The 25,491-nt window shown below is 39.6% G+C and overlaps 1 protein-coding gene across 1 annotated transcript in view; it reads right to left on the reverse strand.

The window, feature by feature from the left end:
- Positions 1-8,259: 8,259 nt before the first annotated feature.
- prkdc (protein kinase, DNA-activated, catalytic subunit) overlaps positions 8,260-25,491 on the reverse strand; it is a 56,974-nt gene continuing 39,742 nt past the window's right edge. The window contains exons 67-86 of the mRNA XM_028569037.1: positions 23,357-23,465; positions 23,056-23,158; positions 22,762-22,924; positions 22,494-22,668; positions 20,975-21,168; positions 20,647-20,830; positions 20,336-20,496; positions 19,676-19,887; positions 19,502-19,589; positions 19,262-19,405; positions 18,934-19,159; positions 17,118-17,185; positions 16,795-17,015; positions 16,435-16,527; positions 16,029-16,109; positions 15,794-15,865; positions 15,494-15,695; positions 14,335-14,523; positions 10,606-10,745; positions 8,260-9,319 (exon numbers count right to left, since the gene is read on the reverse strand). Coding sequence (XP_028424838.1) covers positions 9,115-9,319; positions 10,606-10,745; positions 14,335-14,523; positions 15,494-15,695; positions 15,794-15,865; positions 16,029-16,109; positions 16,435-16,527; positions 16,795-17,015; positions 17,118-17,185; positions 18,934-19,159; positions 19,262-19,405; positions 19,502-19,589; positions 19,676-19,887; positions 20,336-20,496; positions 20,647-20,830; positions 20,975-21,168; positions 22,494-22,668; positions 22,762-22,924; positions 23,056-23,158; positions 23,357-23,465 — 3,030 coding nt within the window. The 3' untranslated portion in view covers positions 8,260-9,114. The remainder of the gene's footprint in view (positions 9,320-10,605; positions 10,746-14,334; positions 14,524-15,493; positions 15,696-15,793; positions 15,866-16,028; positions 16,110-16,434; positions 16,528-16,794; positions 17,016-17,117; positions 17,186-18,933; positions 19,160-19,261; positions 19,406-19,501; positions 19,590-19,675; positions 19,888-20,335; positions 20,497-20,646; positions 20,831-20,974; positions 21,169-22,493; positions 22,669-22,761; positions 22,925-23,055; positions 23,159-23,356; positions 23,466-25,491) is intronic.

Raw genomic sequence — 25,491 nt, forward strand, 5'->3', positions numbered from 1 at the left:
GTCACACAACATGGACAGTGACCAAAAATAATGTTAATAAGCCATGTGTTCGGGTCATTTTCCAGATTTCCTTGTAACTTTGTCACATTGTCCACATTCTTTGTGGAGAATGGCATGTGTCCCTCGACACTATTATTATATGATGATCAATGTCCTATGCAACAGCCAAGATGCTCCAAAGAGACCATTGGAAGGAACTTCTATTACTTGACAATGATAGACAATGGAGTAGTATGCATATTGGAATTACCACAGTGTTCATTTCAGGGGAATATAATCATGCATGCCAAAGGAAGTCTTCATTTTACTTGAATAATTCTGAGATATAAACTGTGAACACACTACAATCAGGCAGTAAACACTAAAGGGTATTCCATTTGGATAATGCCTGTACCATCTTGGTGCAAAAAGGGAGGGAAATGACTGACACTGGGTTTGATAGCATTTGGAATAGTGTTGGTCAGCATTACTTAAATCTTGAGTTATGGACCGTTATCCTTTAATTCAACTCTTGTTTCCCTGTTTTTGATTGTATTATCTATTAAAAATGGATTAACTGATGTTTGTCGTCTTTTTTTGTTGTGGTCAAGTAGCAGTTTAGCACTGTTGTATGTTGCTAAATTTCACACGTCTTTCGACATTCAGGTTTTGTATGACACGCTTGTGCAACTGATCAAATGTGCAATCTTGAACTAATTCCTGATTTCCCATGAACACGTGATGAAATGATAATGGTAATTCATTCTACGTAATAATATTTGTATAATGTAATGTGTTAATATAAACTACACAAAACCAGCTAATAAATGCCATTTCATTGTAGGAATAAGTACATAGAAGTAAAAATCAAATAGAATCAAACACAGGATTAATATTGTCTTGGCAGTTTTAACCTTGCTTGTTATAATAGATTAAACGTTTAAGACATTTTTGAGCAAAAATGTCAAACATTTGATGGGTCCACCTTCTAAAACATAATAATGTGCTGCTTTTTTTCTCTTAATGTTATAGTAAATTAAATATCTTTAGGTTTTGGGCTCTTGGTTGGACAAACCAAAACAGACATCTCCTTTAGATAATAATTGATTCATTGATTATGGAAATAACGGTTAGTTTTTTTTCAGCCCTACTACTAGGTTTAGTTGTAAAGTGTAATTTATTTGTAATCTATTTGTAGATTAGTTGATTTAATACAGTTGTATACAACCGGCCTAATATATAAAGGTACTTTGGACAGCACTCTGATTATTGCCCCACAGACGTTTCGGCCCTTTGTCAGCTCGTTTCACAGGCAATTGAAAAGATATTACAAAATCTTTCAACAAATTGCAGAAAGTCCTCAGCAGAGCTTTGCTGGGTTTTAGTAACAAATTGCAGGTGCGTTTCGGGAACTAGTAAGTGCTTCATCAGTTCTGCTTTTGTGAAGCCTTGCAGCCGCTGTTTCCTATCTTACACCAACCAGGTTGACATCTCACAGTTCAAAGGAAACACACTTCTGCTTTTTATGGCTCAACTTTTCAACAGTTATATATTTGAAGCCTTAATTATAATAACACTAAAAGGCCCCAGGATTTAATTCAATTGGCCTACAGGATTACTGCTATATATATATATAAATATATTTAAGTCATACTTAAATGTCTATGAGGACATGCCTTCAATACTTTTATTTATAATCCATATTTTATTCAGAAATGTGGAAAAAACAAATGCTCAAAAAACCACAACGGGCCAATCTGTGATCCAGATGCAGTGCTGTCCAATTAGAAAATTAAAAACACAGCATTGGCAACCGTTACCACTCTCAAACATATTGACATGTCTTTAAATACAGAGACAAAATCACAACAACTCAAACTGAGTTGCAAATGTTGTGTATAATTTAGACTAGTCTCGCTTTGCCAGACCATCCACACGCTGCGGAGCGGCGGAGGGTCTGGCTAGTGCGCGTGCCTATGTTCCCATAGCCCTATGTTCCCAAATTTCAAAGATTTTTTTCTAAATTAGGCCCTATGTTACCACAGTTCCCACATTTCTAAGATTGTTTTTCCAAAATTAGGCCCCATGTTCCCAAATTTCCTTTTTCATAAATTTGTATCAGATTTTATCCCCCTTTCTCCAAATTTGGTAGCCAATTACACCCAACCTATTATCCAGTAGCAATGGACTACAGATGGAATTTAACCCTAACCCTAACATAGGGCCTAATTTTAAGAAAAATCTTAGAAATGTGGGAACATATGGCTGACCCCCAAACTCCTAGATAGACCTTTCTCACAGCTCTTGTAAAACACAGGTGGACATAATAATGGGAATAACGCACTGCATTCCATTAGCTGCACCAGTTGCATGGCCTTGTTGGCTCATTGGCAAAGCTTACTGGTACAGCTAAATGGAACATCAATAATGTCATTAAGCTGGGTTTTTCCTGCTCTGACAAGTCAAAATGTGAGTTGAAAAAAAGTTTTTAAATGAAAACATTTAATTTTAGCATTAACTTTTCAACTTTTCCACGCTGGTCATTTTCCATTTCTTCTTTTATTAGAAGTGTTTCCTTTTTTATTTTCATATTGTCATTTCACAAGATCCATTTGTCCTTTAAATATCAAGTTCCCTTTTTGATGTCGTTTTTACTTGACATTACTTTTACCATTTTGACATCTAATCTTTCAGGAATGTGTAATGTCACTGACCTCATGACCTCATGACCTCATGCACCACAGCAGAAGTACAAGAAAGCTTCCCATTTCACACGGTCAAAAAAAAAACAGATGATATTAACATAGCTCGTAGTACATGGAAATGTAATTTGCCTGAGTATAATTTTGCACCACTAATTAGAAACATCAATTTAACTACACTGTAACCCCAGATTTAGTTGTAATTACATTTTTTAGTGGTCACTACTTATTCTTTTCATGTTTTGTTAAAAACCATATTCATTACTAAATCACATTAGTTGTTTGTAATAATCAGCTTAAGTATGCAGTGCACAGATCATATTAAGCAGAGATAACTCAAGGATTTCTGTATGGGAGGGGCGGGATCATTGGAACTCTTCTGGCTGAAGCAGTGCAAAGGCTCATGGGAAAAAGAAAACCCGTCCTGAACGGTTTCTGGCCAAATTAAAGTGTGTTATAATAATGTTCTGTTATTGTTTTGGGTGTGCATTTATGTTATCTGGGTATTAGTTTTGTATGATTGATTTAGTGTTTATGTACATTTATTGTTGCACCATGACCAAGACCCGGGCGGGGACTGATGGGGTCTGGGCAGTGACGTTGAGCATGGGTAACGTTTAATGCAGAGCACGATGGAAGTTACAATCTTCGAATTGTTCTCCTTTCTGTTTTAATGGAGTTAATGTTTAGAATACATTATTCTTAAAACTATTTTGTAACAAAGAAAAAAAACATATTAATGAGGATGATATTTTCTCTAGTTTTGTTAAGTAGAGCATGATATTAAATATTATATTTGAGCAAAAGTAAAGTAAGTTTACTAATGATTTTTAGTGATGACTAGGCCTACTAATGTAAACTTGATTTGTCTACTGCATCAATTTACCAATCTGTGCTGATACAACTTGACCTGTTAAAGGGGAACTATGCAGTTTATTTTTTTTAGCTTAATGTACCTTAACTGAACAGGTTCGGAGTCATTGGAGTGGTTATATGACTTTTTTCGAGTTGAATGGTGGTCGTCTCGCTAACCCCTAGCGCCGGTGAGCGGAAAAACCACCCTAGCTTTGGGCCGGCGAGCCCATCCTTCTTAATACGTCCATGCCCCATCCAGGAACCGGCTAGCTATAGAACAAGGTACCTTTCATAGTTGAAAGAATGCTACTTTTCATTAATCCTGTTAGACAATTAGACCCCACCCCCCCATATTGTAACCAACCAACCATTATGCTTAGCTCACCAATTTCCCTTCTTTTGTTCCACCCCTCCAACTCTTGTCAGGCCAAATATGGATGAAAAATTGCCCGACTTTCAGGTAGGCGGGCCTGGTCGGCGTTTTATAAAGCTGGTCAGGTTTCAATGAAGCCTTCAGATCTGAAACTTTGTCCAAGACTTCATTCAGCTCCTGACTTACCGACCAAATTCTCCTCACTGACCATTCCCGGGGCCGAACGCTGTACCGAGCCTTCAGCCTCCTCAGTGTACCTTCCTCGGCCAGATCAGCTCTCCAAGCCTCCTCCCAGGTCTGCTGTCTCTCACTTCATCTTTATTATTACTACAATGTTGAGGGTTAGGGCTTGATGTCCATGGGTTAGGCTATTGGTCATAAAATAGGACTTTTTTGGAATGCATATTGGGTTTATTTATAAATACAACTATGGGCAACTTTTCCTGGTTGGAGAAAGACAATGCATCAACAAAACGTATCTTACTTATTCAGATATTGGTGGAGAAGTCCCTCCCTCCACTGCTGTAAATTCTATGGAAGTTCTATAGGTTAGGTTAGGTTTGATAGATCAGGGCAGGGGTCTTTAATGGTTTTTAGGCCAACTGGGAACCGTAAGCTCCCCTACCACGTAATGTATAAAATTGAGTTGCATATTAAACTGGACCAATAACGTGTATTGCGGCCTAAAGCCTTTACACATACCTTTTTATGGTGCATGCAATACTGAGCTATTCAAATCATAATTATTGACATATTCATACATTTATACCTCATGTTGTAATGTTAAACATACATGTAGCACAGTGTCTATTGATGACTAGGCCAGTAAGCATACTCTTATGTTATCTTCAATGTTGTGTACATTTAAAAACAAATCCCAAGTAGGCCAATTTAATGGGATAGACTCATGTTTATGTATGTTTTCAGACGTATTCTAACTTTCGGAAAACATTTTTTTAATGTCCAAAGGGGCAGTGACTCTGAGGACCTCCTAAGGGTCTCGAACCCCCTGTTCAAGATCTCTGGGTTAGGATATAGGTTTATGGTGCAAGAAGCTACCAAATTCACAAAATCCTAGTCATGGTAGCTCTGTGTTTGACCTTTACCCAACATGCCTCACAACAACTCTTAAGTTACCGACGTTAGAACATCCATCCAGCACATAACAGGTATCCACCACTTACTAAGATCTTTTCCTTAAAGGCCCTGGACACCCACACAAGGTGTTTTCAGTTAATCTGGCGGATTAGACCTCTTCCCAGGACTGGCTGATTGACATCTTCCTGAGCCTCCTGTTAGCTTTGTTGCACACATTAGGGCAGGACAAACGCCACCTTTATCATTCTTATTGGTAGCATAGGTCGAATGAGCCAGGACAACTGAAATCACCTGTATGGGTGTTCAGAGGCTTAGAACTATTCTACTGAAGTGACTATCATATTGTGTGTGTGTGTGTGTGTGTGTGTGTGTGTGTGTGTGTGTGTGTGTGTGTGTGTGTGTGTGTGTGTGTGTGTGTGTGTGTGTGTGTGGTCAGTCATGGGGACTCCAGGCCTGCTGTTCCTGCTGTTGATGACCTCCTGCCTCCGTGTCTCAAGCGTTCCGCCCGGCCCGTCCCTTGACGAGGGACAAGAGGAGCAGAAAGGGCTTCGTATTTGGTTTAAGCGTAATTATAGTGGACTCGGAGAGTTCCTTGTTAACATTGTGGAGATGATACCAGGGGCTGGCGCATCCTTAGGGGCACTGATCAAAACCCTGCTGCTGCTATCGCCACAAGCAGACGATATCCAACCTGAATTTAAAGCTCTTAACGTTAAGCTTGACAAGTTTCGCGCAGAAATGAAATGGGATGCCTGGGCACCCGGGGCCTACCAAATTCCAGTGAACAACATAGAGAGAGCCTGGCTTGAATACACTCAGCTAGAGACTACTGACGCAAAAAAGAATTTCTTCACATCTTACAGGCAGCATGCAGACAGCACTTTGGTCTTGCACCGATTCTTGACAGCTAAACCAGGATCTGTAACACCAAACCTTGGAGACTTACTGGCTGACAGGTTAGGATGCCATGAAAAAGATATCGAAGCCCAGTTTTTGTACTTGAATCAAATTATGTGTAAAGGCAATACACTTAACGAAAAGTACTATGAATTCAAAGGCATAAAAACAAACGCCAGGGCCGATGAGATTGTGCCCCAATCTGCCTCCGCTTTGTTCGCATCGCACCAGAGATGCTTATCTGACAGTGATGCTTACGTAGAAAGGGACATTTTTGAGCACATTGATGCCACCAAAAACCATCAAGAAATAGCCAACACTGTCAGGACATTTTTGGCCGAAACATATTACAGGTATGACTGGCTAGTTGTTGCGTTTACAACCCAAAACGCACCGATCGACATACCACAACTACACAAGCATTATCTGTCAGGGTTTACTGAGGTACAGAAAGGAAGAGTGACCGTGGCTGTAGCCAAACAGGTGAAGGGGGGTCACAGCAAGACCGATGCTGTTAAAAAAGCGATTGAAAAGTGCTTAGCTAAGAAGTTTAAATCCTGTTCAGATGTTGCAAAGATACTAGAGAACTGTGAGGAAACCATTTTTGAAAAAAGCGTGAGTAAGACATATACAGCAGTGCATGCCTTTAAATTTAAAAGTCACGATTCCACCAAAGGAAGGACCAAAGGTGATGAGGATAATTATGATGATAGCAACTTTGCAGACGCCAATAGCGTAAGTCTTAACCGTCACCTCTATAAAGGCAGCTGTAGGAAAACTTTGGGAAAGTATACCATTTTAATTAAAAGTGACACCGAGCTGGACAGTGAAAGCGATCTCTGCTCCAATGTAGACTGCGGGCAAAATGGCAAGTGTGTTGTTGTGCCAGAAACCTTCATAGAGATGTGCGAGTGCCAGTACCCATACTATGGTGACCGCTGTGACAAGCGCTTAGGCAAGCAGCGTTGTTCTTCTTTCAGCTGCTTGTGCCCGAGCATTATGGACCTACCCCCGATATATCGGCCGGCCAGCGATATTGGCCGATATTAGGCCTTTCCCAAACTATCGGTATCCGACGAAACACCCTTCAACCGTGTTCTGAGTGTTGGCGTGGCATGGTTTGTCCACCAGAGGGCACTCTACAATGTCCCTGTTGGCAACACTTGTGTTTAACCCTTTAAGTTTCATATCTTAAGTTTGTATTTTTATACATTTTATGTATCAGAACTTTAATATATTTTGATGTTCCTCTGTTCCGTTGTAAGTTTATTTTTTTAAATGCATTATCATATTATTTTAGTGAGGACTAATAAGTACAAATAACGGTTAGGGCAATCTGTTTTGTTAGGAATTTCTGGATTAAAAAAAAAAAATAATAATATATATATATATATATATATATAATCCTTTATCAGTCGTGCTCTACAGAGCACACCATTGCTTTGAAGTAAATGCTAAAATGCTTCAACAATGTTAACATGCTGATGTTTGTCAGGTTTAATGGTTACTGTTTTTTTTCCGTCTCAGTAAATGCACATAACATAAAATGCACATGTGAACTATTGACGTACAGTATATGAATGTATTTATTACATTATTCAATGTAAGTAACAGAAATATAGTGATCGACACATTTTAATAATGTGACGATGCACTAAACACCTTTGTGTGATTTCATTATCTATTGTGCAGAATAACCTTGTATAGACTTGAAAAATTTTGAGATTCTTTCTACCTTTGAGTCATGAGTTGCTAGCTAATAAAGTTTAATTTTGAAGTAAATGCGGTTGTTTTTTAAATAAATGCTTTAAAAAAAAATATTTTGCTGCAATGAAAAATGTGATTTGAATCACTGGAATTTTATACGTCGCATTGACATACTGTACATGTACATACTGGACGACATGTAAATCCATGTGCAAATGTTCTTGAGTGTGGACAGATGGAGGATGTGATACAGCACTGTAATGGAGAATATAAAAATTATGCTTGAGTCATAAATACAACGTCGCTCAATAACAATTTTCATATTAAAAAATATTAGACAGTAATGCGTTTGGGACCAACTATTATTTTCATTCTTTGGACCATAAATGTACACATTTTCGTGGCAATCCAATCATGAGTTGCTGAGAAGATGGCAAGATTGTGCCATGATAAGTTGCACAACAATTTTACTGAAAGGGACATTTTTTGGTGGATGGTCTCTGGATTTGTCAGCTTTGTCATTTTTGTGCACAACGGAGGGATTACAATAGACAAATGATATATTTTAAAGAGAACTGGCATTAATAAAGCAATCTGACATACCATAGTTAAATCTAACCCCTCCCTCCCCCTTTTCGTTGGCTGTATAAGTCAAGTAGTATTTTAATTCACATCATGAAACTAGAAGGGTACTCTGAGAGCGCAGACCTCTGCCAAGGTACGCCTTATCTCGCAGTGTTGATGTTCCCAATTGAGGGGGCGTTTACTTTTTATTCGTTCATTTTTCCACATTTCCCCAATTATTCTGACACCACATGAATGCAGCACAATTGCCCTATCTTGCACTTTTAATGAAAGAGAATAAAAATTAAAAATAATATCCGCTCTGTGATTTGGATCCTCTCCTAAATGGAATGGGTTTTTACTTGGCCCATGCTACACCCCCTCCACCAAGCTCCATGAAAACCGGGCCGGTAGTTTTTCTGTCATCCTGCTGACAAGCAGACAAACTGAGCCAAAAACATAACCTCCTTGGCAAAGTTAATAATTAATCGGTGCAAGTTCGCAATATTATTAAGTTGCAAATACATGACCAAAGTGCATATATTTTGTACATCAGCCTCTCAAGTACCTTTACATTTTTTTTAATATATTTTTTTATTTTAAACTGAAGTTACAAGAGATTAATAATCAACGATAATGATTGGTTCTGATCAAATAAGAGTGTGGAATGACCAACATTATGTTGTATGGTTACAAGAATCCTACAATTCCCAAATTTCATCCTTTTTCCAGACTTAAATTTCTTGTTTTTAGGTAAAGTGTGAGATAATTTGCCAAACAAATGACCTTTCAAGGCTACAAAAGGGGATATTTTTGACATTGCAGGGATCTTTTTTAGGACCACTAAACACTACCAACAGGTTCTGAAATTTGCTTTTCTGCAACATTTCCCCAACATTCTACCAACGATTACATTATTATATTTCACAACTCAAAGAATCACATCCATGGTTCCCAGCCCGCCCAAACTCTGCCAAGCACATTTGGGTCCATGGCTTGGTCGAGCAGACAGTCCACCTGCTTCTCCACCGGCAGGCCTGCAGCTGGAAGCTTAGCCCGGATGTTGTGCTCCTCGGACCCCAGCGCCACAGACTGCATTCCCGGGAAGGCGGCGTCCTTCTCAAAGCCCAGCGCCAGCTCCTCACTGACACACACATGAAGCAACATCTAATCACACACAAGTCAAATTCATTCATGCCTTTTTGAATTGAAACTAAAACCTGGTATTTCTTTTTTAAGTGCTCATATTATGCTTTTTGGATTTTGCCCCTTTCCTTTATTGTGTTATATATCTTTTTGTGCACGTTATAGGTTTACAAAGTGAAAAAGCCCAATGTCCAACCCAAAGGGACTTACCATCTCCAACAGAAAACACTGTTCACAAACTGCTCCAAACAGCTCTACTGTATTCCAGCCTTTACTTCAGAGACAAACGTGCGTCACTTTGTAACACACGTTATAATGCTCGCCTAGCTGCGAGCATGGCACTCCCTCATACTCTGCTTCTGACTGGCTAGTAGTACTTACCTAGGTAATGCTCATGTGCGACTCCCAAAAACAGAGAGCTCAACACACAGGGTGAAAAGAGCAGCTGCAGCTGCAACAAAAATATGGTGTTTTTTTTTTTTTAATTAAACCATGTAAACCTATTCTGATATAACCTCTAAATACAATTATGAACCTGAAAATGAGCATAATATGAGCACTTTAAACCAACAGCCTTTGAAACAGAATAATGACATTACAAAAGAAAAGAGTTGAAACAAAAACTGAACATTGTGTCACAAAGGTGGTTTGGATTTTAGATTAATTTTGTCATATTGAATTGCATTGTGTAACAAATATTACTTTAACTGTTTCCACCCCTTCCTTGTATACATCAACATTTGTTCCTGGGCTAATATACTATGTCTAGTTTGGATGGGTTAATATTCGGTTTGATGTCGATAGAGGGAAAAGAAGTAGACAGATGGAAAAGAAATGTTTTTGCATATGTATGTATGTGTATATGTGCGTGTATGTAGTAAGATTTACTGTACATGTATGTGTATACATATATGAATAACTGAAGCATGACATTAGTTAAATACAAAAAGTATAAAAGTAATTTCTTTGAATTTTATTTTTTTTTACTTCTTCCTACTCCTTTTTTTTTAACATGGAATTCCTTATTTGAATCATTTACAATAATTTTGGAAGATTGTGCTGAAATGTACATGTTCTTATTTATCGGTTATTTTTAAATTTTATTTTTTAACAGGTTCAAAATAAACTAAACTAAATAAAATAAAAGTGTTATTATTAGCTCAGTATTAGGGCTTTCCCAAGACAGCCACTGTAACAATGTAAATCATACAATTGAAGCAAAATTTCCCCCATAATTGATAACAATGCAAGGTCTGCCTGCCATGTTCTGATCAGAGGGTGTACCTGGTTATAGCGGCTGGATTCGCTCCTTCTAGTTTTCTTCTGGCAAAGTTCACCTTCTGTAGGGGATACCAGTTGATTTCTTTGGTGTTGACGTTGTTCGTCCATGTACCTCCTTTCTTCAGCTGTTTCAGCTCAAAGTTCTGTGAAGTAGCAATGGGAGAAAAAAAAAAATCTGTTTATTTACCGTTTACTGCATGAGGTCAAAGGACTAAGGTCTTAACTTAAAGCTACTGTCACATATTACAAAAACTCTAAAGAGAAATCAGATTCACACCACGTATTCTGTCTGTGACACATTTGAAATCCCTTCATCTACTGACATCCATCAGAGATTCTGACAAAAGCACGTACCTTCTTTATCTGCGGTTCACTTGTAAAAACACTGACCGTTCCGAAATGTTCAATCTTTTCAGTGTTTTAGTTTATCTTTCTTTTTTAATTGAATTATGCATTGGAGAGTGCACAGTTTAATCCCCCAGTTTAATTGTTGCATCTCTCCATCACATCTTGTATTGATTGTGTATATTAATCTGTATTATTTATATATGTGTAAACAAAAAAAATAAATAAATAAGATCATCCGGGGCCTGTTTCACAAAACCAAGATAAGGGATTAAGCCGGGATTTCCTGGTTATCCTGGATGAATTTAGCCTTGACTCGGTTTCACAAAAGCAGAGGCACATAAATCACCATGGAGATTTATTCTGTGTAGTTAGCCTGGTCCTGATCAGGCTAACAGCCAGGATTTATTTAATCCTGGAACCTTTTCTGTTTACTCAGCAGTGGTTTTACCCTTTTGTTATCAGCCTGGATTAAAATACAACAGGTGCATATTGCTGTTCATTTAAGTACGGTTATTATTTAAAGTTGTGACCGTTATTTTTTTTAATAATTATAAATTTGTCATTGTTACTGTTATATTGCTGTATGAAGACTGCTGTTCATATTGTTGTAAGAAGTTTGATGAATATATTATGGCAGTTGTTGAGATAATTAGAAAAGGATGATAAAATTTCAAATTAGTTTTAAATGAAGTCTGTTACTAAGGGCAATACATACAATGCTGTAAATTTCTATAGTTCCCCAATGCACCTTACATTATTTTAGTGTATCATTTCTTTTTTTATTCTTTAACAATAAGGATCATGTTTGTTCTGCTTCCATGTGCATTGTATTTGGCATTCTTAGCACACAATTTGTGTTGTCCAGTAAACTGGGACTATAATTTGGGAGGATTGTACAATTTTAAGAACATCCTAACTGTACAATCCTCCCAAATTATAGACTTAGTTCACTGGACCAGTAACTATCTAGTGATGTAGGCTACTGTACATTCATGTAACAACAGGGAGAGGACACCTTAATGGTTTTTGACCGTATATTTTGCGTGGGGGGAAATAACTGATGAATATACTCTGTTCCATTCATGTTTATAGTGTGCATGGAATTTATCAGTTTATTATCTTTATAGTTTCTAGATTTTACAGTTCAATTTCTTCAGTGTCTTTATTTTCTATGTCCATATATACCAGGGAGCAAGGCATATAATATGTAGAGAAGGAAACTCGTCCTCTATAAAAAATAAAAAAACACGAGAAAAAGCGTGACAGATAATAGCGGACTGACTAAATGATAGTCTAAAAATATACATTTATGAACTACTGCTCTTAAATGAAACCATTCAATGTGTCACTTGTCATTTGCAAAAACGAACACCTGTACACTTTGCATTAAAAGCGAGTAGGCCTAGTGGAAGTTAATATGACTTAGGAAATTAATATTTTAGCCAATGAGAGAGAGGGAGGAACAGAGTGAAAGAGATATTTACGCTTCATATTCTAGCGTTATAGAAAATGGATCTTCATGGTAAATTTCCTGAGTAACATTATCTTCTGCTTACTTTTAAGGCAAAGAGTACAATTGTTAATTTGTGCAAATGATTAGGCTACTAATCATTTGCACAAATTAACAATTGAATTGAATGGTCTGATTATGACGGTTTCCATTCAGAGCAGTGGTCAGTTAATGTAGATATTTAGGCTGCTTACGCATTCAGTCGGTCCGTGATCGTCTGCTACACTTTCTCTCGCTGTTTCAGTACAGCGGCCGTGTTATTTTCTTTTTATTCAAATAATGTGTTTCACGTCATCATACTTCCACAAGAAGCTGCTGCTCACTCTGTATAAAGTAGCCTATGTACAATGCGTGTTCTCCATTTTGGCATCAGTAAATCTGTGCTCGACCTCGCGGTCTTTTGAGGAAATCCGTGGACGCGCATCTATCTGAATTAATTCAGCCTGGCTCGACTTAGTCGCTCCTCCTCAGCCTGGCTTGGCCTTCGTGAAACGCACCAAGCCAGGATGCACAGATTAGACTAGGTCAAGCCTCGCTTTATCAGTTATCCTGGATTTATATATTCTGCTTTTGTGAAACAGGCCCCAGGAGTGATAGGTTACAGGGGCGGAGCCATACGTTGTAAACATGCGGGACTCAGCCCAAACCTAGATGCTCCATTTAGCAACTATATGCACTATTTTTAAAAGCCATTTGATAATAGAATCCGAAAAATCTGGACATCATTTGGGAAAAACTAGAAATGCAACTGTAGCAAGCACCTCACTATCACTAACGTTAGGCACATTAATATTTAGACGAAACAAATGATATATCCAGCTAGGGCTGGGCGATATGGAGAAAATCAAATATCACGATATTTTTGACCAAATACCTCAATATCAATACCGCAACGATATTGTATTTTTGACTATTGGTGCTTTCACAAAATATTTTAGATAGAGATTTTAGATAAATAATCATCAGTAATATGGATATAATGACTAAGTGGGTAAAGGCAAATAATCGAACAACTAGAACAGTCTGGTAAGTTCAGAAAATGACATCACTTTACTGTAATGCAGCCTTTAAAACCAGGAAAAGACATTCTTTTAGGGCAGAGATCTTCAACACGGGGTCTGGGGCCCCTAGGGGGGTCCTCAGAGTTACTGCAGGGGGACAACCAAATTATTGTTGATATTTTGAAAGTTATTTCAAAAATGAAAATGTCTTAACATGAATCCAACATATTATTAGCAAATATAAATCAGCCTATTTGTGAGGTAAAAAAACATTGATGATAGGCTACATGGCCTATAGGTAAGGTAGCCATCCACAGATCCAGTTCATACTAAGGATTCATTATGCAACATTATAACATAATTGATAAAATCATGCCAACAGATATTTTAATAACTTAGTATTCTATGCACTAAAAAGGTATGTATAAAGGCTTTAGGCCCTACGTGTTATTGTAGGCCCAGTCTAATTTGCAACTTAATTTTATACATTATATGCAGTAGGGGGTCCCTGCTCCGTTTCTCTCTCAGATTAGGGTTCCTTGGCTTAAGATAAGTCGAAGACCCCCGATTTCTGCCCAGTTCAACTTCTTGCCTGTCTGGAGTGTTCTGAAACCTGCCAGTTTACACCAGTGCTACGAGATTGTGTATCATCTCCATGACAACTTCAGTTCTAACTTCCGACTTTTAGGCTTTTTTGTAGCTGGATATAGAGCTGGGAAATATATAGATATTATATCGATATTGTGATATGAGACTAGATTTCGTCTTAAGATTTAGGATATCGTAATATGGCAATAGTGGCATTATTTTTAGAAAACGTTGGGGGCTGGAGCCCCAGAAGCCACGCCCCTCGCTCCGCCCCTGATTGGTTACCTTCCAGTCCAGCGAGGGCTCCTTGACGAACACATCCATGGTGTTTAGCAAAAGGTCTGGCTCGGCACGGTAGGCGCGGAGGGAGTGGACCATGATGCTCTGGATCAATCCCGACTCCTTCAAGGGTTGCATTAGATTCACAAACTGTTGGGTCAGCCGGAAAGGCATGAGCTCAGGCACAGGGAGGAACTGGGAAGGAAACCCAAGATTACACGGAGAGGGAGTTATTCACAACAGACGGTTGGGTGAGGTTCACATTTCTACAGCTGGACACATTTGCACCCAAGAAACCACATGTCTGAACCAGTTATCTATGTTACATTTCGATCCATGCTGCTAGGGTACATCTCTATGGACGGTAATGTCTGTCTGTCCATCGGTCAGACCACCACTTTAGTCCAGACCAAAATATCTCAACATTTAGTTAAAATACGTTTTCAATTCTGCCCTCAGTGCAGTGTTGTAGTCAAGCCACTAGTCATGCTTTGCCAGACCATCCACACGCTGTGGAGGGGAAGAGGGTCTGGCTAGTCCACACAGCATTCTGGGATGGAAGAAAAACACGCTCTGGTTTATTGCCATTGCTTTAAGCTCCGCACAGAGCTGCTGCAAAATAGTTGTGAGAGAGAAAACTCAGATTGGACAGATAGTCTAGCTAGCTGTCTGGATTTACTCTGCAGAGATCTGAGGAGCAGTTAACCATAGTCCTCAGAAATCTACCGAATTAATTTGTTTTGTACTGTATGTCTGAAGGTGCTAATAAAAAATGTATCACAAAAAAAAAGAAGAAATCCACCGAATTGAAAATTCCAACACACAGAACGTGGGAGGAAACGGAAAATACATGCATCCGGCGAAATTTCCTGTGGCAACAGAGCAATCCCGGAAGTGGAATGTCAAGGATATAGACTATCGAGTCACCACAGTTGAGTCAAGTCTTGATTCCCCAGTGTTCAAGTCCTAGGCCAAGTCCAAAAAAAACAAAAAGCGAGCCTGAGTCAAGTCACCATTACCTGAGATCGAGTCCCACTTGAGTCACGAGGTTCATAAAATTCAAGTCCAAGTCATCAGTGCACGTTGACTGGACACAAGTCCAGAGAATAGCGACTCGAGTCAGACCTGAGTACTCTATCGCTGCCTGAGTGAAACAAACACGAACCTGTGTGGCGGACCCGAACGCATGACCAAAGTCAATGCCGACCATGCCTCCCGTCTCCATGTTGATCATGAAGTTGGAGAGATGGCGGTCTCCGATGCCCAGAACCCAGTGGCTAACACACAGCAAGGCATGAGAGCTGATGAAGTGGGAGCGCAGGGACAGAAAGGCCTCAGGACTGTTGCACATCTTCAGAAAAGCTCTCCTAGAAATAAAAAAATAAATAAAAAAAAAGACAAGAAAATGTTTTACTCCGCGCGCTAACCTTCACGAGCTCTTTCATTTCACAGAGACTCAACTTACTTCAGGAGATCAGCGGGCACATGCTGCAACACCTTAGAGAAGTTGTTGACCGCCTCAGAACGCTTCGCTTTCCTAGCAAAGGAGAAATATGCTCTAGCTCATGGCAGTTTGATATTTCATATTTCATTAAACACGGACTATGAAAAAGTTGGTTTCACATTATGAATTACAATCAACAAAATCCAGCTGAAACTATTTAGTTTTGGGAACAGAAATAAACATTCAGGGGACTTACTTGTAAGCACAATTGTACAGTACAATACCACTTAACTTCGGAGCAAAGGTTTGGAGCCATTTATTGTAGTCTTCAGTAGACCTTTAAGAAAATAAATAAATAAATAAATAAATAAATAAATAAATAGTCTTACTATATGTATGATCATAAAAAGTACCGAGTTTATTTAATTAATTTACTAAAAAAAGAAAGCAAATATAAAATACCCAGAGAGCAGCAGGACAAGTATTTTATTTTTCACTTTGAAACGTAACTTAATATACAGTATAATTTCCTTTTATAGAATAGAAACTTTTGAAAACAAATCAAGGGGTGTAGAAAGATTTGAATAGCTCTGATATGACATTTAAACGTCATCACTGGACAGTGGGCTGACTCTAAGTTATTAGAATGAAATGTACGGTACCTTCCTGCCCTCTGCTTTTCCTCGTCAGTCATTGTGCTATACAGGAACTCTTTCAGAGTACAGGTATTCTCCATCCATTCAATCAGACCAATTCTGTAAAGAAAGTGGAAGTGGTAAATGAGGTAATAACAAGAGTAGTGTCAGTATCAGGGAGTGGCGTCAATGATCAACCCCAATCCCTAATTATTTGAAGAATAAATAACAATACAATTACTACAATAAACTGGATTCATTTTGGTATATCAGTTTTTTATATTTCATTTAGTTCTACCTCAATCCGTGTAATCAGAAATTGCATTAAGTTGAACTGGAAGGACAGAATGATGAATGATGGAATGATGGACAGGCAAGCCCCAGTACCTTGTGGTGATGGGAATGACTTGATAGGTGCGCAGCTGCATGCCTCTGTGTGTGCAGGCGGCGTCATGACTCAGCAGAATATTCATGACAGCAAAAAGCTGCTCAATGCGTTGGTCCTGGCGGAGGTCCTCACCCCCCTTCACCAGAAAGGGGTGGTCGCGTTCGTCATCGCCGCGGATGATCAGACGTTTGGGCCGACGGATGGAGGACATCACCTTTACCTGCGGGTCAGGTGATTCACACTGATAAACTCACCAGCCCACTGTGGGGTTTCAATTTGTTTTTTATTTGAATGATTATTTTACAGTAAATAAAAGCAATACCCTTTCGTCAAAGCCTGTTATTTTTGCATGATACTCTGGCAACGGCTTAGATCTGCCATCATACTGTCCTACAGCGAGAGGAAGGAAAAAGTGAGCAGAAAAGAGTTCAACAGAATCATTTGTTTTCACAATTGGAAAAAAGTGACTCTAAATCAGTGGTTCCCAGCCTTTTCTGTCCAACGTACCCCAGCCCTGTCGACTCAGGTATCCCTTTATCAACAGCACTGGAGCGTAAATACAGTAGCCTTTTGGGGAGTTGCTGAACTCCAGAAACTGGACTCTAGGTAGTCTGTTAAAGGACTTCAAGATGACAGGACAAGGAATTCCACTTTATGAGCCCTTTAACCCCCAACACCCTGGGATTTACCAATGCTCTTACTTTGCAGAAGAGTATAAACTTTGTGGTATAATCTCCCTTACATCTCCTCTGCTGTGCTGTGTTGTCGGACTCCTTCAAATACCTCATTCTGTTTGCCTTTAACGTGTTCATAATCTATTAGCCACTGCCCACTGAGTTTGGATTGACATTAAGTAGTCTCAGATTATGAGACTGAATTAAGGCACGGCCTATCAGCTTCTCTCCTAAGGAAAGGCGGGGCGGGCCCGGACTTATTCTCTTTTGAATGTTAAACTAATTATTGCTGGCGCCCAGATAGCTCAGTTGGTAGAGCGGGCGGCCATGTGTAGAGGTTTACACCTCGACGCAGCGGACCTGGGTTCGATTCCGACCTGCGGCCCTTTGCTGCATGTCATTCCCCCTCTCTCTCCCCTTTCACTTCTTCAGCTGTCCTATCATTAAAGGCCTAAAATGCCCCAAAAAAAAATAATCTCTTTAAACTAATTATTGCTGATAGCAAACATAGAGTGCAGGCATTCTATGATAAATTAAATATTAATTAATTACCCACCTATATATGCTACACCACCATTCATTTCAACCATTTATTAGTTACTTTGAACTATTTCCACTTTTAACTACATTGCATTAATTCCTTTGAGCTCACAATTTCAACTATTTATCTACAGCTGACTCAATGTGAGGATATATTTGTACAAATTGGATTTTCTTTTCTCTTTTTTAAGTTTAACTACTCCAAAATCTTTCCCTGTACCAAGTACGCTCTGATAGTATAAGTGCCCCTCGTTGGGAATCACTGCCCTAAATTAGAGGCCATACACACCAATAGGGTTGCAAAGGGGCGGAAATTTTCCGGAAACTTTCCTTGGAAAGTTTAGCTGGGAATTTTGGAAACATTCCAATTTTGATTTACTATGGTTAGTGGGCTATACAATTAACACACATAGGTTAATAATAGCAATGGGTTATGTATTACACCCCCCCCCCCAAAAAACAACTAAATGTTGGTAAGTATGTAGTAGCCTATGCTGATTACTGCATGTGTGCATGTCATTGATGAATATAGGGGGACATTCACCTGAAATTGCATTAAATCAGGTTGTTTTAACCAATATTATGCTGCAAGATGTTTTTTTCTTTCAACTACATTTAAGTTCCCTCTTATAGACTAACAGTATTATAACAAGCAATATTAAAAATATCCATTTATTCCCATTAATTCTCATTTATTTCCGTTAATTCCCATGGAAAGTTTCCAACTTTGAACTTTTGCAACCCTACACACCAATGATTAAAAATAACGACAAACTGCATGAATTGATCTATAAACTAACTCATTTTAAGAATTATAATAATGTGGCCTATAAAAGATTTGTCAAAAACCGGCAATGTACAATATTTAGATTTAGAGCTGTGATTGCCCTGATTTTAACAGTGTAAGTTTACGACTTTACCGACCTGGGACCTCCAGCTCATTGCTGAATGTGTCTGCTTTAAATCCACTTAGCCAGGGGGAGTATTCCTTCAGGTTCCCTGGTTCCTTCTTCCCTGGTTCCTTCTCAATCCATACACGCATGGTAGCTGCCAGATCATCCACCTGCCGCACAAAGCTTTTTTCTGTCCTCTTCTCAAACAGCTTGCTGCCTTTAGGTCCTAGCAGTTTCTCCACATCTTTGGCAAATTTCTGTTAAAAAAAAAAAAAAAATGAAAATAGATTGAAAAGTGCATTTTTGTAGAGTATACACATGCTTTTGCTAGACAAACAAGATCAAAGCAAACTACAAACCTTGATGAATTTTGTGCGAAACGTTCCATGACCGCCCGTGTTACGATCCCCGAGTGAAGAGTGCATCTCGTCATACATGGCGCCCATCCGCTTCTTGTCAAAACTCGGTTTTTCCAATTCATTTTTCACACAATCCCACCAATCCTGTGTGTGGATCACATGACAATAATCAACGACAGGCCAGTAACCAGTACGTAGGTGGCGGCTTGGTTAATTCATGGTTCGACTTGCACTGGTTACCTTAAAAAGCATCTCAGGGTTTGTAAGCTGCTGCAGTGCATCCACAAAGTTCTTCACAGCTCCTCCCTTATCCAACATGCTCCTGAGCCTACACACACACACACACACACACACACATATTATATTGTTTTTTTCATTTTCTTTCTTTCCCACATAAAACATTCGGCAGTTTACCGGTTGACAAATTCCTGCTGCTGGTGGCCTGTGGCAGAGTCCTCAAACTGGTAACTCTCACTGCTGATCATAAGAGCATAAACCAGCGCTTGAGGGTAGCATTCTGCTATCTGCCCAATGCAGTGCTGCATAGCCACAGCTTCCGGCTTGTCCAATAGGGCGACCATTTGACTGATCCAGCCAATCAGCATCCAGCAGGGAACTGACATCATCTACACACACACAAAGACAGTACTGTCACCGTTTACGAAAACAGCGCACGTGTACATTACAGGATTCTGCATGAAATTACAGGCTCGGCACTAAAAACAGCTTTGATGTAGCGTTGCAGGTGAGATTTTGAGCTGTTGGCCAGAGCAACTCCAATTGCAACATCTAATAACCAGTTATCGCAACTGTTTATCAGGTTCCGGTCTAGAATTTCTTAATCCATAATATTACAGAAATGTCTTGACCAGGGATAACCCAGCTAATAAAGCTTACTATACTACTACTATACTGATAATAGTAGGAGACCCTCGCAAACCAAAGAAGTTGCTGCTACAGATTAAAAGACAATTATATTTTGAAAAAGACTAATACAATTTTTTATATAACATCATTACAATAATCATTTACACCAGCTCAATGCAAAGTGGGATTAGGTTGATTCATTCTAACCTCTTTGGTCATGAGGTCCAGTGTCTCAGAGGGGTACAGCTCAATGATCTGCAGCAGACGTGGGAACTTGAGGCGAGCTTCCTCGGAGTTCATCTTCAGAGCTTTCAACATGTTCTCCACTACCTGAACAGGCAACGTATACAGGTCTGGGAATTGGCTTTCTGTAACAAAACGCACAAACGTATAAAGTTAGATCACTGGGTCGCACGCTGGCACAAACCTTACTGACTATATTACTAAGTAATTTACTATAGAACTTGGAAATTCCGACTTTCCAGTTTTACTGGAACTGGAACCATATTATTACTCACCAGTATCACTCTGCTCCTCCTCTCGCAGTCGTTTGTCACAGAAGTTAGCCAGAGCCATGTATGTCTCAGTGATGCTGCTGCTTTCCACACAGTCCTGAGTATAAGACTGAATCTCTTCATCAGCCTTTCTGCTAGCATCACACAGCATCTGCAGTGCCTGTACCTGCAGCCCCACTTCCACTTTCTGCAGGGTAAACAGTTTTTTTAAGCAAATAAGTGCCTAAAACATTAACATAGGCTATTTGTACATGCTCTAGTCATACTGTACACTATTATGTTTTAAATATGTTTGAAAATAACATACAAAAAAAACATATATGTAGAGTACCTTTGGATTTTCATTGGGCCAAGCAGCTCCAGAAAGCTTTGCAATTCTCTCTGCTTTCTCAGCTCCAATAGTTTCCAGGACTGAGGGGCTCCTGCTTACAGCTGTGGCCAGGATGTGGAAAGATGTACCCTGGAGTATCTTTTGGTATCTGAAGACCTTAGCTGTGGCACTCTGACAGTCAGCCTGAAGGTCCTCTACAGAGACAAAAGAGCTGACGTCAAACTTAACTGTACGTGCATGTTGCTGCAACTTAACGCACAGTTCTAGTTGAACATTTTCTTGGGTCTCTTTGGGTGAAATCATCTCACCAATGTTATATGCCGATAACATTATATTTAAAATAACTAACCCACCTACCTGGCCTTCAAAAAAATGTTAAACTTAAATGAGACGTCTTGTTACTGAGTAAATTGATGGCCTTTCAAACTTGAAACGCTGATATTAATTAGTTGACACCCAGACTTGGTAAATTACTATGATGTTTTAAACAAAAACAAGAACTAAAATGCTTAACCCTTGTGTTGACTTCGGGTCAAATTGACCCGTTTTCAATTTTTGTTTTATATCAGAAAATATGGGACGTAGAAATAAGCGCTGAACATGTGTAGAAGAAAAATTTTACAATTAAAAACGTTGGAAAAAGCAAAAACAAACTGTGAAAAAAAGGGGTCAAAAACGTCGAAAAAATAAGTGTTTTTTTCAAGGTTGACGGGAAGGCAACACAAAGGTATCCGGCAGAGTTTTGAGTCCACTGGAGGCGCTATGGAGCAACGTTTTCGCTAGTGAGTCCCTTTTTTGTTTGCACTAGAACGCAGGCGGCGCAAGGCAGATTGTGCCACTGGTTGTACGTTATTATGCTGAACCAACAGTTTGTGGCGGTAATGCACCAACACACGTAGCAATGCACTGACAAATACAGTGAAGGAGATTTCTAGCAAGCAAAAACTTGGGGCAAAACCTTTATTTAAACTTTAACTGTGATGCTTGTTAATAAATGTTTTTAAATTTGACAATGTAGTGTGGCACATTGCGAACTAAGGTCAGATATTATATTGCATAAAAGTCTAGTCTAAAAATGGCACAGTAACCTGTGCTCTAAAAAAAAAAAATGTAAAAATCGAGAATCGAATCAAACCGTGACCTTAGAATCTAATCGAGGATTTGGAGAATTGGGACACCCCTACTCGTTGCACAGTGTTCTGAGGAAACGGGAGATGGAGATTGAATGTGCTCCTGCTTTGCAAATGTTTCATGAGGAAGGAAATGCACTAAACTTGGTCATTAGACCTTAAGTTAAGTATACACAAAATGTGTTTTGGTGAGTAATACTGAATGTAACCATTAGTTGGTTTACATGAAAACTTCACAGGGCACCTTGAAGTTTTTTAAACATTATCACAAAGTCTGGCAAATCAAATGTAAAATGTCATTATGACAGTGACAAATACAGCAATCACGTCTATCATTATCAGTTGCGTAATCCACGGGATAATGTACAGGAGTCATTTCCTCTGCTTACCCAGGAGTGGGATAGTCTTCAGCATGGCATTGATTTGCTCCACAGGACCCTGGGCCTGGCTGCGTCTATGGTTGTAGCGGCTAAAACTGTGGACCCACCGCAGCAACCAGCCTCGGTTTGTTTTGGCTTCTTTGTGAAGTTCCTTCAGCAGCTTGGTGGCCACTGGGAAGTTATTCTGAAAACAACATTGGCGTTCCAAGGTGAGTTTGTGGTACTAACATGTGATAGCACAAAACAAAAAAGGAACTCCCACAGTTGTTTTTTTCACCTGCTTCCATGCACTTTCGGCCATGTGTAGCTTCATGTTGAACTTGCAGTCATTTACTAACGTGTCAACGTCACCTGCCGGGTCTTCGGAACCGTCCACCTCCATACTGTCGCTGGGAGCGTGGCCTCTCAGCTTTTCCTTGATCTTGTCCAAGAAGAAACATCTGAAACGTAGAGATCATAGAGCACATTCTCTAAAAGGCTTGGGTGTCGCACAGACCTCTACAGAAACTCATTCATACCACATACCCATCCATCCATCCACCCATCCATCCATTCACCCATTTTTTCTTACCGCGATGTAATGATATCATCCCACAAGTACAATGGATCCGCTTTAGCATCAGGATAGCGTTCAGTCCATAGCCTGATGAGCCGCTTGAGGGAGCTCACGGACACTAATGAATTAAAAACAATGAAAGTTACTTAGTTTGAGAGTGGGACAAACACATTGTTTTATTACGTATTAAACAAAGACCGTTACAAATTAGTCTACAATTCTTGCAAAAATATCAAAGAATAATCCTTTTAAGGAAAACCCTTTAATTGTTGATTTTATTTGGATATTCACTGTTTGAGGTAATATCTCCACTCACCCTCTCCTTTAATGAACAGCAGGAAGTCCTGGATCTCAGTCAAGGCCTGCACCGACTGCAGGATGGTGAGCCGACTTTGTGTCAACAGTGTATCCACACTGGCGTAATTCTATAGGAGGCAAAGACATTGGCCCTCATTTATCAACCTAACTTAGAAACCAGCGCAGATATGAGCGCAGAAATCGTCTTACGACAGGCTTCACGTGGGATTCATGAAACGTTCGTATCACACCAATCAGAGCGTAAGAATGGTCGTACATTGATAAATACGGCGGCTGGAAACGATTGTCATTTAAATATCACGCCCTAATATATTCTGGGTTTTGAGGCCTCGCCCCTACAATTTACGACATGGCGAGACATAATCCGGCTGAGAAGCGGAACTTTTCAGAGGTGGAGATTGAAACCCTGATATCTCTGGTTCATTTGCACTAACGTGTGTACTATTTGGCAGCTTGAAAACTGGTATTAAAGGCTGTAGAAAGAATGCGGAATGGAAAGAGATCACTCATGCGGTCAACAGTGTTGCCGTAGTAAATCGGACTCCAGCTGAAGTTTAGCCTATTTAATTTATACATCCTTGACGCATTTTCTATAGTCCTAATAGTAATATACAGGCTTATTGCAATCTCTTAGGCCTACATGGTGTACCTATATTTAAATAAACACACGGTAGCGGAGTTTATGCAGTGTTATTTTACTCGTGTTTTTTTTCATGAGTCAGAACGAGACAACAGCTGAGGGAGAGCGCGTGTCCTCCGCCCCCCCCGTGCTGGACCACCACCACGACCCTGTCTCCTGACAGCAGATGGGCTGGGAAAACAAGCCGAAATAACTCGGTCAATGGCAGAAATAAATTGTTCACGACATAGAAATGAAAACCTGAATAATAAATAAAAATGTTGTGCATCGTCATGTTTCCTGTAGCCTATGAATATCATTGCCAAACATAACACTATAGGCTACCTTTTAAAAGCGAGGAATAATAATATCCTGTCTCCTTCAGTTGGGGCTGTTCTGGACACTGCTCTCTGGGCATCGGGTCATCTGGCTCCATCGCTACATTTATGGCACCCAGTTTCTCTGCGAGATGTTGTGCAGAACCCCACAGGCTAAAACAATGTTGCAGACTTTTTCTGCCGTGTATAGGGTCCCCCCCCCCCACTGACGCGAGCCATCTGCCCTTAAACAATCCGATGGAGCGCTCCACCGTGGCACGTATGCGTACGTGTGCCCTATTGTACCGGCTCATAGAGGTCTTCTAAAAGAGCCAGATCTGCCATTGCTGATACGTGATCAACTGATGACTTCTCCTTCTCCTGTTAAACTGATTATATGCTGCACCGTAAGTCCACACTGACTCGAAAACTTGCGTACACGAGTTCAGACCAGACGTGAGATTTGATCGCAGCCTACGCTCACGTCCAAATTGATAAATGCCGAGCTTTGCGTAGGAATCGGCGTACGCCCGTCGTACGCCTGTTTTAGGTCGTACGCACGTTTCATAAATGAGGGCCAATGAGTGCTCACTGTGGATGAGAGCGGAGTTTCAGATCCAAACGCATTTCTGCATATTCACCACATATTTCTAGGGAGATTTACAGGATGCATAAATTCTATATATATATATATATATATATATATATATATATATATACAGTGGGGGAAATAAGTATTTGACCCCTTGCTGATTTTGCAGGTTTTCCCACTTACAAAGAATGCAAAAATCTACAATTTTAATCATATGTACATTCTAACAGTGAAAGACAGAATCCCAAAGAAAATTCCAGAAAATCACATCATATGAATTTATTAAAATTGATAACCATCTGATGAGGAAAAACAAGTATTTGACCCCCTGGACAAACAGCATGTTAATATTTTGTAGAAAAGCCATTATTGGCCAGCACAGATGTCAAACGGTTTTTATAGTTGGTGACAAGGTTTGTGCACATTTCGGCAGGGATTTTGGCCCACCTCCCTGCAGACAGCCTCCAAATCATTCAGGTTCCGAGGTTGTCGCCTGGCAACTCGAATTTTAAGCTCCCTCCAAAGATTTTCAATCGGATTCAGGTCTGGAGACTGGCTAGGCCACTCCAGAACCTTGATGTGCTTCTTCTTCAGCCACTCTTTTG

The sequence above is a fragment of the Perca flavescens genome, chromosome 22, assembly GCF_004354835.1.
Source record: "Perca flavescens isolate YP-PL-M2 chromosome 22, PFLA_1.0, whole genome shotgun sequence".
Classification (NCBI taxonomy): Eukaryota; Metazoa; Chordata; class Actinopteri; order Perciformes; family Percidae; genus Perca; species Perca flavescens.